Here is a 14,449-nt window from a genome sequence, read left to right as displayed (position 1 = left end):
CACCCTAGTCATCTAAAAACCGCCGGGTCGAAGCACCTAAGCCTCAATTCATCTTGTGGCTGATGTTCTTTTCGAGACAAGGCGGGTTAATAGCGCAGCAGGGTCTGGCGAGGGCGGAAAGGCCCCAAGCCTAATTTCCATATGTCGTTCCATGGCACTAGCATCGGATATAACTAAAGGGGCCAGAGACATCCTCCTGTTAGTCCCGTCCCGGATACCAGCACTCGCAAGCCATTGTAATCTCTGCCTTGTATCGTCACGTTTCTTTGCCTCAACTCCGGGTCGAGCAACCATGGCATTAGACATTATGTACTGCGCAGCGCTGTGCTGCGGCGTGGTTGCGATCGACACACGTGTACCTACTTTTTATCTTAGCGCATTTCCTCCGACAGCATGAAACCGTGTCAACCGTGGGCCGGTTCCTGCAGCCATCTATTCTCGATGGCATAGCGCCTCTGGTAATTAGCGTCCGTCAGACGCTCGTCAATATGAAGCCGGTGACCTGGCAGTCCGGCTTCGTGTTGCTGGTTGTGTGTGCCGCTCAGTAGCGCGTATCCATGTCGTCCAGGTCGACGTCGTCTTCTGACTCTTCACCTGCATCGCCTCTGGTGTCTTTGGTGGGCCCAGAATCTGTCCCGTGCAACATCTTGTGCTGCTCTGGGGTCAGGTCAACAATGGTCGGCGCATAGTCGCCCACCTCGTCCTCTGCATCTGCACCATTGACTTCTAGTTCCACGCGCTCTCCGTCCTCCAACTCCAACATGCCCCGCTTCAGATACGATCCTTCGGGCTGCCATCCAAATTCCTTCTCCATATACTCCTGCAGGTCGTCTACCTCGTCCACCATATCGGCTTTCCACTTGCCATCAAAGTCTTGAAGACCTCTTCGGAACTGGCCTAGCAGTGGTCGCAAGAATCCCCCGCCAGCATCATTCATGTCGAATAAATCTCCCTCGGCGTCTGCACAGTGGCCAAGCTGGATGCGCAGACACTTGAAAAGGTCCAAGAAAAGATGAGAACGCTCCTTGACTGCTTGCCGACAGGTGAGTAGCAGTCGCAGCAGTCGCCTCCACTGTTCGAGGCAAGAATTGTTGTTGAGCGTCAGGACCATGAGAAAGGCAAACTGCAGCTCACCCAGAATCTCATTCTCCCGGCCCTGCTCATCTCCTGCCTGGCAGTGTTTGTCGATGAGGTCGCCTAGGAACCAGGACCGGTCCTGTGCAGCCTCTGTCCGTTCCCTGCCAGTCGCTCCTTCTCTCCACGTTTTCTTCAAATCAATTGGCAGGAACCTCAGCTCCTTCTCCGGGCGCAACATGCTATTGCTCGATTCCAGGCCCGGTATGTCATCCAGGTCCTGCGAGGCCGACGAGGCAGATGTCAAGTTCCAGTGGTCGGGATTCAGGCCGCATATCCTCGACAGTATTGTAGGCGTGATGTGTGTGGTGAGCTTACTCCAGTCGGTACACTCTTCCTTCCAGCCATCTTCAGTGCCCGAGTCGCCTTCCTGCACGGTTTGCCGATAGGGTGTCAGGCCGTCTTTCCATATGCTGCCGAGGTTGGCCTTGTGCTTGAGAACCTCAGTCTGCGATGTTTCCGCCACCAGATCCTCAGTGCTTTGATCCCATTTCTTGACAAAAACCTGTGGCGAGCCCATGCCAGGCGTGACATAAAACCATGCGCCGTGCCTCACTGACATGGCGCCATCAATGGCGGCAAAGACGAAGTGCAGACCATGGGGGATATTCCGGACGCCTCGGAAGCGCGGTGACGATGTAAAGGATAGCAGGTCGATGCCGGCGAGGGCTTTTGGTGGCAGGTCTAACAATAGCACGCAATTATTGATAGTAGACGGGCCCATGCTGGGGCGGAAGAGTTCGTCGAACCAGGTATTTCGCAGGATCTTGAGAAGAGGCTGTTCGCAAAGCTCGACATGAGCCGGGGAGAAATGGGGTATCATAAGTTCTGGGCAGGGTCCAGAAATGGTTTGGAGAAAAAAACACGTGAACACGCGCGCGGTACTAGTCCAATCCAGGGTCCAGTCCAATCAAATATTTGGCAAAGGAGCGTGTGAGATATGGGCGCGAGACGACAAAATCATAGACAAGAAGAATAAGAACAAGAATGAGAGGAAAACGACGATTGCGTCCGCACCTACTTAGAGCAGAGTGCCTAGACGCAGACAGGCATGCAACCAAGTAGCGCTCGAACGACTTGGGGGGTGCAATGCGACCGATATCTGACCGACACCATACGCCATACGTCATGCAGTCCGTATAGAGTTTGGCTGGACCATGTGCTGCCGGGCTTGATAGCCGTGAACAGAGAGAGTATCGGCATCTTGCTCACCGTCTTGCTGGTGTTGTGGATTCTCTCTGTCGACGCACGTCATCTGCACATATCGCATGGTATGTACATGTGTAGTATGTATGGGGCGGTGTCGGCTGTCTTTGCTGTACTCTCTCCTACCACTGTACCCCACCCAACCCTCTGCTGATACGAGACATCACGCAACAAGCTAACACCACCAGCACACACACACACACACGTACTGAAACAAGGTGCACACGCAGATTTTGGCTTTGGCAGGTCGATAATACTACGGTAGATATTGCATACGCCGTCAGCCTCTCCGCTGCCGATCATAGGGTCTAGCCCACTGCACCGTCCCTGCAGCTTGGTGCCTCCCGGCCCTTTCTCTCCACCCGCCCATTGCTTCTTGCGGCAACGCACCTATTCAAACTATTCCAACACACCCAAACACACTCGTTGTACAACCAGCGCACCCTGTGTCACTGCCCGCCATGGACCGCCGCCGCACCCCAGGCCTGTCGTCCCTCTCCTCGCGCGGCTTGCAAAACCACCACTACACCAATCACGGCGCCACCCTCCGCACCCGCAACGCCGACTCGCTCTCCACCCAGCTCTCCGTCTTCCAATCCCTCCTCCACAACTTCGCAATCACACACTCCAAAGACATCCGCGCAAACCCCGCCTTCCGCGCCGAATTCGCCCGCATGTGCTCAGCCCTCAACATCGACTTCCTCGCCTCCTCGTACCACAAAGACACAGCGGCTAGCACCTCTAAAGACGCCAGTAATACCGCCAGCGGCGAAAGTATCTGGACGCAGCTGCTCGGTCCCAACCTCAACGACTTCTACTTCAACCTCGGCGTCCAGATCGTAGAGGAATGCCGCGCCACCCGCGCTGAAAACGGCGGCCTAATCTCCCTGTCGGATCTGCAGGCTCGCCTCTCCAAATCCACCCGCATAGGCGGCAGCATGACCGTTTCCGACGACGACATTAAGCGTGCTGTTGATGCCCTTGCGCCGCTGGGGTCGTGCTTTTCTATTGTCAAAATCGGGCATCGCAGTTTGATTCGGAGTGTGCCCAAGGAACTCAATGTGGATCAAAGTACCGTTCTCGAGGCTATACAGCTGCTGGGCTACGTTACGCTGTCTATGCTGCAGGTGAATTTGAATTGGGAGAGACCCAGGGCTCATGCTGTTATCGAAGATCTCATGGCAGATAGTCTAGTGTGGGTGGATACTCAGGCGGGCGAGAACGAGTACTGGAGTCCTGCGTTCCTGACTATGGGGGGGTCCAAGTCGGATGTGGGTGCGTAGACTGTGTTTTGGGATTAGCACTGGAGATTCAAACGGTGTAAGGAAGGAGCGAATGATACCCGGCCTCATAGCCACTTACGATACATACATGCAAATAGACGGATTCACGATAACTTTGTACACATAGAAAAAATATATATATCATAAGCGCACATGTCTTGACTTCTATATACACATACAAATACAAACACACATTCTTCATCCCTCTCATCACCAAAGCACCTCTGCATTACACATCCTCACCTCCTCGTTATCCTTCCACGACGTGTCTCCACCACTGGGCTCAGGAAACACTTTACGATGCCACCGCATACACCACCTGCGTGCACTATGCTCATCCTCAAAGTCCAGCACCCACCGGTTATACACGCGGTTCATCGCCTCTTGATTCATCTGCGCCGCCGATCGGTCCTCTTCCGCGCTACCCATTATGCTCTGAATCTCCGGGTCATCATAGGTCATTTCCATCGAAGAAGAAGAAGAAGAAGAAGAAGAAGAAGAAGAAGACGACGACGACGCGGCATTCGTAAGCGGAGAAACAGAGTGATCAAACGTGCCGTATGCGCGAGGCCGGCTCGACGAAATGAGCTTGCCCGACATCTTGAGATTGATCATGTCGCGCAGCCGGTGGATCGACGACTGCGACTCGTTTCGCAGCGGCACCAGGCTTCCCTGTTTGTATGCGTCGGTGCAAATGGCAATGTATATGTCGGATGCAGACGGTTCGTAGCCTTCAATGTGCAGGAGCACCCGCCAGATGCGATTGCCCTTTTCATCCACACCTGGCGCAATCGGCTGGTACCCGCCCCGCTCAATCAACAACCGTAGAGCAGGGTTGTATGGCTGCATGAGCACGTTCAGACTCATCGCATGATCCTTGGGCAGCAGGTTGTACGAAGCTACTGCAGCACCAATGTCTTCGCCGTCCTCGAGAAATCCCTTGGGCGGAGGAATAGCGGATAGGATGCTCGAAGGCTGGTAACGGGCGCTGAGCTTGTGCAGTCTCGAAGCATTCTTCTGGTATGCCAACGCTGCCTCCGTGTTCTTGAACAAAAGATAGTAAAAAGGCAAACGTTCCAGACTCACAGGGTCTCGTCCAGGAATGACCTTGTAAAAGTCGCTGTCTTGCCGCCATCCCTCCAGGTGTTTGCCCTTGGGAATGATGCGACGAAAGTCGGCTTCGGTCAATCCAGTGCTGCAGTTGGTCAGCTGGAGCACAGCAATCTGCTCCCTATGTTGCTGAAACGGTTCCGTTGCCCGCTTTTCTACCCTCCGTGGCCCACCCACAGGCTCTGGGCGGATAATGGACTTGGGTAGCTCCAGTCTAGGATATTGATCTCTGCTTTTTTTCGTCGGCCGAGGCGGTGGAGCACTGTTCGCTTCTGGGAAGAGCTCTTCGAGGAGCGACTGTTCACTAACTTCTTCACTGGGCAGACTGGACGGCAACAACTTGGATGAATCGTCAAATGACACGTCCTGCTTGGCCTCTGGACCCTCTTCAGCCTTAGCCGCCTCACGACTGCCATTCTCGCTATCCACCCTCAAGTCTGTAGACGATGTCATCGAGCGCGACTGTGTATGAATCTGGCGCATCAGCCTCTTTCCATCATCTGTGCCATCGACAACATGAGCCTTTACTTCCTTGTCAAGACCAGTTGAGGCCGAGTCGGCTGTCGTGGCGTGCAGCAGATTCCCCTTAGGAAGCATTGACAAGAACTCATTCTCCAACTCCCTCATTGCTATATCACTTTTTCCCATCATGACGAATGCAGAGTTTCTCTCGAGCCTCAAGATCAAGCTGATGGGTGTCGTCCGACCAGGTCGCCTCGCTCTCGCTAGCACATTCCGTGCAGCGCAAACTTCTCCAAGTGCTCTCAATAAGCGACGGTCTACTTCTTGATATGCCCGATCGGCCATTGCCTCGATGTGCTTGCAGAAATTGCTCGCAACTAAAGTGAGTATTGGAGACTCCTGCTTTTCCAGCTCTTTGCCTATTTTTTGGATGCACTTAGCTGACTTAACACGATGGCGATGGCAGGCTTCCACGAGGAGAGCAATGGGATCACCAAGCAACTGCGTCTTAGCGTATTTGGCAATATCGCTGGCCACTAAAGAGTTGACTTGGCTGAGGGCTTCACTCGAGGACTTGGACAGTTTCCAGGCAAGCCAGTCCATTAGGCTCTGGTATTTCGCACACGTGTGACTGACCAACGGATCGTCATCCAACATGGCAAGTCGTTGAGTGGTAAGAAAGCGACGTAGAATGGAGGGAGCTATGGGTGTAATTAGGTCGGAACGATGCTTTGCAAGAACCCGAGCTGCTCTAAGACATTCTAAGACAGAGAGTTCATAAGCAACTCGGGCGGCACACAGAAGACTATTAATCTCACTGGAGGTTATTCTGTAAGAGGGGAGGATACTCTGCCCAGCCTGTGTTCGGGGAGCCGGGTCTAGACTCTGCGTTTTGGGTTGCGTTGCTTGTAGTTTCTTCACGGGCGAAGCTCTTACTGCAGCAAATGTAGGCGAAGACGACGACGACGACTGCCCTTTCGTAGGTTTTGCTTCGAGGTGGGCTTGCAGTGCCTTGATCTGTTCAGAAAGCTGTTGAATTTGCTGCCGCATGGCTGCAACATCAGTCTGCTGGGCAGTCGAAACATGGCCCTGTCTCCGCTTCGCAGATTTCCTCTCTTTGCGACGAGTTCCCAAATGGTTCCCGGTTGCTGTGAAACGAACAAATCCATGTGCAGGGTCTTGTTCGTCTTGGTCTGTTACTTCGTTTGCTTCATGAAGGTGAGCTTTAGAGCGTCCTGGGTCCTTGGCATGAGGAGGAGGCGGTGGTGGAGGTTCCGACTTGGGCTCAGTGGATGTGGAGGGATCAATGTGAGCCCCCCAGGAAGCAACATGGTTCAATGCCTTTTTCCACCAGGGCTTCTCCTCGACTGGGTCATCTCTGGGCGAGTCAATTGGGCGGGATGAAGCACTGCCCTCGTTGTTGTCGCCTTTAGCAGTGCGTGTCTGCGGGGTGTCATTGCCGGCGGTCGAGAGTCTGGCGCGGGTGGTGGCATGGACGCCGCGAACCTGCTTCGCGGTCACTGGGAGGTGACATGGCCGCAGATGTCGAGAGAGGCGCGGCGGTGGCATCAATTGCGCGGCTTGGTCACATTGCACAGCTGCGATTCTTGGGCCTGCCGTCGATACTGAAAAGCTGCAGAAGGCATACGGCGCTAATTGTCCAATCCGGCCTAGCTCGCCCGTCGCTTAGTCACTCCATTTCCCTAACCACCACAGTCGGTTGCAGCCCAAAAGGGAAATTAGGCGAGCGTCGCATGGTTGACCTGCTCACGACTTCTGCGGCGAAAAAAATCCTCGTGAGCACATGCAGTAGACGCATCATGCGAGTCACATGCGTACAAGAATTCATTCCTCCTCAGATACGCACCCCTTCATAAATCTCCCCTCATTACGTGCGCACAGGAAAAAGCAATATGAGTCCGGCTGCTACTTATACCCTGCGCCCGCTGGAGCGCAATCCGCCTAGCATTCCTACCAATGCGCTCGAGGGCGGTGCGTTTCGCGTCCATCTGTCGGCTAAAGAACTCAAGGCTCTCGGGCTCAGCAATGGCGACTGCGTCCGGCTTAGCACTGCAGTAGGCTTCAGAGGCTACGCTGTTGCATGGCTCGCCTCGCAGACCAACGCTGGGAACAAACCAATTGCCAAAGTGACCGATCTTTTACGGGAGCACTATGACCTCGCGCTCAACGACCCCGTTTTCATTGAAAAGGCCGACTCCTGGAAACCTCTCAAGTCAATCGAGATTAGCATTTCCGATTCACCAACTCAGACTGCCAAGTTTGCCTCGGGCGAGCAACTTTTATATTGGCTTCGCCATGCACTGGGTAAATATGCAAATGTTCGTCTTGCATCTGCGCCTCTAACTCTTGTGCAGCAGCAGACACAGACATTCTCCTGCCGGGATGCAGTTTTCCAATTCAGCAAAAGAGCTTTAGGCAAAAAGGTCAAAAGGTCCGGGTCACAGTGCAAAGTATTGACCCACTTCCGACCGAGAAACATGCCGTATATTTTGATGAGACTGCTACTCACATCACCACTGTGGGTGATTTCACGCCTGAAAAGTCACCCCCAAAGCCGTCAGGTGTACTTCAATTAAGGTCTGATGGGATCGGCGGTCTTTCCAACCACATTGCGGCCATCAATGAAGATCTTTCCTTTCTTACCAATAGCCAACCTCATCTGCACAACCGACACCTTCTTGGGCCTACCGCCTTCCTTTTGCATGGCCCAGAAGGTACTGGAAAGACTCTTTTGCTCGAGAGACTCGCGGAGTGTCCCTGGACTGAAGTCTACAGGATCAATCCCGATACAAACCCCAAAGGTCAAGCCAAGGCCCTCTCTGATATTTTCCAAGACGCCCGTGAAAACCAGCCGAGCCTGATAATGATGGACAATTTGGATCGGCTTTTAGACAAGGCCGACTCGTTAGTAAACAGGCTTCGGATTGAGCTCGCTACTCTGGGAGGAAGCCAAGTCGTTGTCGCAGCAGCAGCGCGCAGCGTGTATGATGTCGATTCCAGCCTTCGAACAGCGACTGCTTTTCAGACCGAGCTTGAGTTGCTACCACCAAACGCAAAGCAGAGAGAAGACATTATACGCCAGATACTGGAGTCTGCTTGCAATGTCCCGCACGTTGACCTAAGTGCTCTTGCAGAACGGTCGCATGGCTTCGTAGGTCGCGATATTGCCAGTCTTTGCTACCTTGCTAGGAAGCACCATACGAGGCGGATAGACAAGCTATTGGATGGGAAAGACAAGGCCGAGCTTGGCAAGGTAGATGAAGAAACCGACTTTGTCGAGCAGAAGGATTTCGAGGCCGTGATAGAGCAAGTGCGCCCCACAGTTCTAAAGGATAGCATTCTCGAAGTGCCAAAAGTCAGGTGGACGGACATTGCTGGCCTGGATCATGTACGGGCCGTGCTAGAAGCCATTACCGTTCGTCCATTCAAGGTACGTGAGCATCAATTTCCACATGTTCGTGATGCACACAGATCCCTGCTCTGCCTCATAACTTGATTCGCATCCGAGTAACAAAAGGAGACTGATGACGCCCTTAGTACCCTGACCTCGACGTCAAATTCGGTGGGCCTCAGTCGCGCAAAGGCGTTCTCCTCTACGGCCCACCGGGATGCGCGAAGACCCTGATTGCACAGGCCGTCGCGACCGAAAGCAGGCAGAACTTCCTTGCCGTAAAGGGATCCGAACTCATCAAAATGTACGTGGGTGAGTCTGAACGAGCAATTCGGGATGTTTTCCGAAGAGCACGAGCAGCGAAGCCTTGCATCATCTTCTTTGACGAGATTGATTCCATCGGAAAGTCGCGTGAAAAGACGCAAGACAGTGGGTTGAACGTTGTAACGACATTACTCAACGAGATGGACGGTATTGAGGCGCTAAAGGACGTTTTCATCATCGGCGCAACCAATAGGCCCGATATTCTCGATTCAGCACTTATTCGGACGGGCCGTTTTGATGCGCACATCCACATTGGTCTCCCGACGGAAGAAGCACGGAAGCAAATCCTACAAATTCATACCAGATCGAGACCGCTCGCGGCAGACGTTGACTTGGATGTTGTTGCCAAACGAACAGAGGGCAGCAGTGGCGCAGATATTAGCGGCCTGTGTGCTGTCGCTGTTGAACTGGCAATTACCGACTACACGATGTGTCCAGACAGCGCACCTCAGGTTTATATGCGCCACTTTGAGCAGGCACTACACCAACACATTCCCCATACAATCGCAGCCGAAGCGGAGCGATATAGGAACTGGAGGCCTGGCAAGTCGTTGTCTGCGGATTAAAGTCGTGGTATAGAAACGGGGTTGTGAAGGTAGCAAGACTTCTTGCATAGAGGACGTCTTTGCATGTTGATGCATCTTGTCCAAGCAACATACGGTTTTCCGTGCGATCAGAAGGCCAGGCGCACAGAGGCATTAATTTGGCCTGGCGCATTACGACGTTGGGCAGTGGAACAGCGACGGGACGTGCATCTGCCTTCTGCCGCCGCACGACGCAGGGAATATGTGGGGATGGAGGAGGGAGCATGCTTCCATTCGACTTCGATACCGCTGTCATGATTCTGTTTGGCATACTTGATTCGGCCAGCCATCAAAATACCATGTTGCCTGAGACGCCAGCACTGGATGCCTGTTGCAATCATCCGTTGCGATTAGGCGTGGTACCCTGTCGTATGTCGTATGTAGAGTAAACAGCGAGACGTTGTGCAGGCAATTCCGAAACGTTGCGGCATTGCTGTGGGGCTTCATTTTGGACAGACGATGCTAGTATAGTTGGGGCCGCCACATTGTGCATCGACTATTTTCCATGGACGCGAACAAGCGCAGCGCAGTGCTCTGCTGTAGCGTCGTGCTGATTGCCCGTTGCGTACCACGATATCAGGGGCAAGCCGAGGGGAGCGTTCAGCTCGTCGTTTCCGTAAGCACCAACGCAATGTGCCGCCGCAACGGACCGATAATCTCAATCAGCCACTGTCGTGTTGCTTTGATGCCCTTGGCGGCGCATCACGAAATTGCTCCTCGGCAGAGCATCGTCGTGAAACCGGGCTCGTGCTCCTTACACACCGGTACCCGCCACGAGACAACCGCCTATTCCTGCCAGCACCATGGTTGTGATAAAACGCTTGTTAAGATAATTCCGCCGCCTGCCAGGGGGACCCGCTATAGCAAGCATGCCTGTGCAGCCAATCGCAGCAGACGCTCGCATGTTATGCTCACCACCCTGGTTCCACACCTGGTTCTCGACCTTGTGCAATTTCTTTCAGACGCGCCAAAGTGGGTGTAAATGATTGCCGCCGCTATGATGACGGTGTGCAAAGTGTGGAGGCGCCAGGTTCATCCGGTGGTCGTGTGGTGATGATACTGGCGCGCATCCCAACACCGACAAAACACCTCGATCCTTTGTTCTTTGAACCTCCAGCGACTGTGTCGATACCTGTTCCCTTTTTGGCTCTGTAGGGCCGTCCATTCCTTTTTCTCCCATTTTCAAGCCCATTGTGTTGTTCTCCTTCGTCGACCCCCAATTTACCATCTGATACCCTCTAACGGATTTTGAAACCCACCATGCCCGGGATGCTTACGAGATCCAAGTCTCTGCGGTTCCTAAGAAACAATCGCAGAGATGTCATTGATCAAGAGAAGGGAAACACAATGCCAGCTCTAAAAGCGTCTCAAACAGATCTTGACAAATACCATGCGTCTACGGCGAATTTGCAACTGGAGCGAAATCTCAAGGCCCCAGACGTGGTAATCAGACCGAGCACCTCAGGCGGGCCTGTAGAGCGCCCAGTGATGTCTCGCAGGGAGATCAGTCCTGCGCCATCGTTCCATTCGGAAGACCATGTCCACTCTTTCCAATCGCCTACATCGTCGACAACCGTACTCTATACCTCAGATGTCACAAAAGAGCAGGGGATCATTGGTATCGCTCTTGGATCGCCAACTCGTGCTTCGCACTGGACCCCACCCCCTCAAGCAGTAGACTCGAAGACGAATTCAGGAATCACAGCCCTCCCAGCAAACATGTTGACTCACCCCAACGCCTCATCGCCATCCCTGAGTGGTCCCCCGGGGCCGGCCAAACCCAAACTCAGTCGATGGAAATCGCTATTTCGCAAAGCAGCGCCGCCACCCATCACTCCGCAGGAGCAGGCCGCATTCTATCAGCTGTCGCAGTCGGTGGACAAATCAGCTCGTGCCGACAGCCACCACGATGAGGAAGTCAATGAATCAAAGACTTCACTCAAGGACGAAACAGGGAGGGACAAGCTGCGTAATGTGTCGCCACCTGCATACAAGCCCGACATTCGCGAATCGCGCAAATGGAGCCATGGAGAGTTTGTCGCACCCAAGTCACCTCCGCAAGCAACATCGACCAGAGGCCGCGCGGTGACACTTGGAAATCCTGCTTCAGACCTCCAGGAGAGGACCATCCAACGCTCAATCCCGGCAACACATTTCCCCCTACGAACCGAGACTGACGACACTGCTTCAACCATGGATGCTATATCGCCCAAAAATGTCGGTGCTTTTCCGGCTGTGGAGTCGAGCAGTTCAACACCGACGGAAGCTCCAATTCTCGACATCATACTCCCTGATATCACAATGGAGAGATATAGCATCATGTTCGGGAACCTTTTGCAGTCTGGACCGAGCCGTTCATCACTCTTGGAGCGACGACAAGGAAATACAGAAAAGGTCAAGCCGTTGAACGAGCTTTCTGTCAAGGTACGTTTGATAGAGTCTTGAGCTCTCTTTGTGTATACTAACAGCAGCATAGGACAATCCACCAGTCGAGAGCTTCCCTCTTCAGCGCAGAGTGACTTCGCCGGTTGTGGCGTCTTCACCACGGTTAACACTGTTCCCTCCCACGACCACATCTCGCGCACCTTCACCATTGGGTACACCCGTCATTAACCGCAGCAAGAGGGATATCAAACGTTCCAAGACGTTGCCCTCGAAGTCGCCTGTTCGAACCGAGTTTGTGGAGATTTCAGATCGCTCTGAAAAGAAGATCGATCCCGCAAAACTTGCACCAGCAGCATCTCCATACCTGAAGCCTGCCCTGACGCCAACCTCCATGTCCGGCTCCGAGTCTGAAGCCGAATCCGTTAGCGTTGTTGCCGCCCCGATCTTGCACGGCCACGGCCAACCCACGACGTTTCATCTCGACGACCGGGAACCCGACTGGGAACTTTGTGCGCCGCCACCTCGAGCGGCAAAACGCGAAGCTCTCGTCGTCCCGGATAAGCCTGTTTCAACACTTGTTCGTTCTCCCTCGCATAGGCAGCCAAAAGTCACCAAGATGAGCGCCCTCTGTTCACACCCGGCTTCTGCGCCTATCGACGTACCTTCGCCGCTGCAGCGACTACAGAGTCTCTCGACCCCACCGCATTCGGCTAGTCGGCTTGGGGAAAAACGTGCAGAGATTCAAGCACGCAGACGAGAAGCAAATGGCGACAATATAGTAACCGCAAAAGCTACAGTGGGACTCGCGAGAAGCGTTTCTCTCAGCAGAGCACACAGTCCCCGAACTGTGGTCCGTGTCTCAACCATACCGATTGAGGAGCGAGTCCTTGACAAACTAGCCCTTACACCCACCATGGTCGAAGTCAAGAACCGCAAGAGTCATAGAGTACAGCTCGAAGACGCTTAGACGATTTTCCTTTCTTTTTTTTTCTATCTTTATATCTTCCATCATTCAAACTCTTTCCACAATCTTTAGCTTCTGGCATCTTTTTCTTATGTCATTGGCATTTCAAGGCTGCGCTTCTAGCGATAGGGGTTTCTACAGGCTTTTTTTAACGGCGCCATGTCTTTTTCTACCTGGCGGGCACTCATCGTGCTTCGCTCATTCACATGGATAGTTTTTTTTCGCCCTTGTTGCTAGCGGGGGTCGTTTCGGTCGGAGTTATCAAAGGCCTATTTGGCCGTTGTTTGATTGCATCAATAGGGGGATTCTGGTGTCACACTGTGCAAGGCGTACTGCTGGACGGTGTGCAAGGGTGGTTGGGTTGGGTGGGTAAAGGGGGAATGGATGGACAAAGACATTACAAATAGGTCGGGCTCCTAGATCAGAAGCCCAGCAAGACTCAAATGCCAGTTATTACAAGGTCCAATTGTGCAGTCTAAGCGTAGGATTATGACGTGGATGTACGGTGCTTTTCAAGTGAGGCCCTGTAATACAGTAAGATGGGCTAGGATATGCTTCATTATTTTGTACAATGGCTTTGCAAGTCGAATTGTCAGGCCACTTTGATGTCGGCCCCATGCTCACAGGAGTTCCGGGTCAGTGTCGCACCGGTGAGATAGTGAAAAATGCTAGCGCAGGATTTTACTGTCAGTCTATTCCGTGACATCAGCATAAAGTATGGTAGGGGCGACGCTTGGGTGGAGGCGAGACTACTAGGGAGAGGCGGAAGGCTGTAGTAAACGGGACGGCCCCGCCCTTTTTCGCTGATTTCCTCACCCCTACGTCGTAGTACTACTACTACTACTACTACTTCTAGTTTTCGATACTATAACTCGTCCGCATTCATCAGACGTGTACTTGTATACAAGCTTCATTCTCGCCCGTCAAGCTCAGTTTTTACGCCACAGGGCCTTGCGAAAACATGACCCCTTGTGTGTTGGGGCATATATCGCCCCTTCGCCTCTGCGCGGTGCATGCAGCGCGCTGATAGTGGGCTTCACGCGTCGTAGTAGGCGCAGTAAAGAAAGTCCAACTGACGGGACAGCGACCCGTCAGCCAAGTGTGTCTTGCAGCCTCCGTACAGATATCGAGTCGCTTTTGGATCGGTGGCTTCACACAGCCCGCTTGCATCACAGCCATAAGCGTGTATCATTGGAGACTGCGCCATCAAGTGCTGCACCTGGGTTAAGCAACACTGTCGCCTATCGTTAGCTCAGTAGAAGCTTAGCCAAACACACACATTGCTCGCATGTCCACCGGCTGGATCTGAGTGAGGCTGAGTGTCTTTTTCTTCTTCTTGTTGTACTGGCTGCCTCGATGCAATCTGCACCAATCTTTCATTCTCCCCCCGCTCCTGTCCGCCGTCTCTTGACATAGTCTTATTACTCGCGTCTTTGTGCTTGCCTGGTTTCCAACTCGATTCTTCTCTCATGCGGCAGCCTGATACGTGACGTATCCTCGGCTTTTCCCCGCATCAACCCAGCCGGCGGATAACAGCCCTCACCACGCAAGTCGAACGACTTGCTAGGAATATTCGGCCCTTGAC

At 53.3% G+C, this 14,449-nt stretch overlaps 6 protein-coding genes across 6 annotated transcripts; 4 read left to right on the top strand and 2 right to left on the bottom strand.

Annotated features, from left to right (window-relative positions):
- Positions 1 to 107: 107 nt before the first annotated feature.
- Positions 108 to 2,324, bottom strand: COCSADRAFT_41981 (uncharacterized protein). The gene has a single exon (XM_007707767.1). The coding sequence runs from the start codon at positions 1,955 to 1,957 to the stop codon at positions 542 to 544; it is 1,416 nt and encodes a 471-aa protein (XP_007705957.1). The 5' UTR covers positions 1,958 to 2,324; the 3' UTR covers positions 108 to 541.
- A 323-nt stretch (positions 2,325 to 2,647) lies between these two features.
- COCSADRAFT_280177 (uncharacterized protein) lies at positions 2,648 to 3,728 on the top strand. The gene has a single exon (XM_007707790.1). It carries the CDS (start codon positions 2,802 to 2,804, stop codon positions 3,621 to 3,623), a length of 822 nt encoding a protein of 273 aa, XP_007705980.1. The 5' UTR covers positions 2,648 to 2,801; the 3' UTR covers positions 3,624 to 3,728.
- Positions 3,729 to 3,833: 105 nt separating this feature from the next.
- On the bottom strand, positions 3,834 to 5,186 carry COCSADRAFT_104132 (uncharacterized protein; the record flags this gene model as incomplete). Its single annotated transcript, XM_007707789.1, has 2 exons — positions 3,834 to 4,056; positions 4,132 to 5,186. 2 exons carry the CDS (start codon positions 5,184 to 5,186, stop codon positions 3,834 to 3,836), a joined length of 1,278 nt encoding a protein of 425 aa, XP_007705979.1.
- A 1,922-nt stretch (positions 5,187 to 7,108) lies between these two features.
- COCSADRAFT_104059 (uncharacterized protein) lies at positions 7,109 to 9,497 on the top strand (the record flags this gene model as incomplete). The annotated part of the gene is made up of 3 exons (XM_007707788.1): positions 7,109 to 7,520; positions 7,571 to 8,646; positions 8,754 to 9,497. 3 exons carry the CDS (start codon positions 7,109 to 7,111, stop codon positions 9,495 to 9,497), a joined length of 2,232 nt encoding a protein of 743 aa, XP_007705978.1.
- Positions 9,498 to 10,460: 963 nt separating this feature from the next.
- On the top strand, positions 10,461 to 13,254 carry COCSADRAFT_41978 (uncharacterized protein). The gene is made up of 2 exons (XM_007707766.1): positions 10,461 to 11,939; positions 11,992 to 13,254. The coding sequence occupies exons 1-2, from the start codon at positions 10,776 to 10,778 to the stop codon at positions 12,865 to 12,867; spliced, it is 2,040 nt and encodes a 679-aa protein (XP_007705956.1). The 5' UTR covers positions 10,461 to 10,775; the 3' UTR covers positions 12,868 to 13,254.
- Positions 13,255 to 13,435: 181 nt separating this feature from the next.
- COCSADRAFT_194766 (uncharacterized protein) lies at positions 13,436 to 14,178 on the top strand (the record flags this gene model as incomplete). The annotated part of the gene is made up of 2 exons (XM_007707787.1): positions 13,436 to 13,550; positions 13,721 to 14,178. 2 exons carry the CDS (start codon positions 13,436 to 13,438, stop codon positions 14,113 to 14,115), a joined length of 510 nt encoding a protein of 169 aa, XP_007705977.1. The 3' UTR covers positions 14,116 to 14,178.
- Between the last annotated feature and the right edge of the window lie 271 nt (positions 14,179 to 14,449).

The sequence above is a fragment of the Bipolaris sorokiniana genome (genome assembly GCF_000338995.1).
Source record: "Bipolaris sorokiniana ND90Pr unplaced genomic scaffold COCSAscaffold_21, whole genome shotgun sequence".
NCBI classification, from domain to species: domain Eukaryota; kingdom Fungi; phylum Ascomycota; class Dothideomycetes; order Pleosporales; family Pleosporaceae; genus Bipolaris; species Bipolaris sorokiniana.
Note: the sequence above shows the minus strand (reverse complement) of the source record. Positions and strands in the feature narration are given on the sequence as shown.

What these genes read in the sequence shown, in the direction of transcription:
- COCSADRAFT_41981 (XM_007707767.1), bottom strand. Translation starts at nt 1,957, where the DNA reads ATGATACCCCATTTCTCCCCGGCTCATGTCGAGCTTTGCGAACAGCCT.
- COCSADRAFT_41978 (XM_007707766.1), top strand. Translation starts at nt 10,776, where the DNA reads ATGCCCGGGATGCTTACGAGATCCAAGTCTCTGCGGTTCCTAAGAAAC. An exon ending in TGAACGAGCTTTCTGTCAAG is followed by an intron (nt 11,940 to 11,991) that starts GTACGTTTGATA and finishes ACAGCAGCATAG; the next exon opens with GACAATCCACCAGTCGAGAG.
- COCSADRAFT_280177 (XM_007707790.1), top strand. Translation starts at nt 2,802, where the DNA reads ATGGACCGCCGCCGCACCCCAGGCCTGTCGTCCCTCTCCTCGCGCGGC.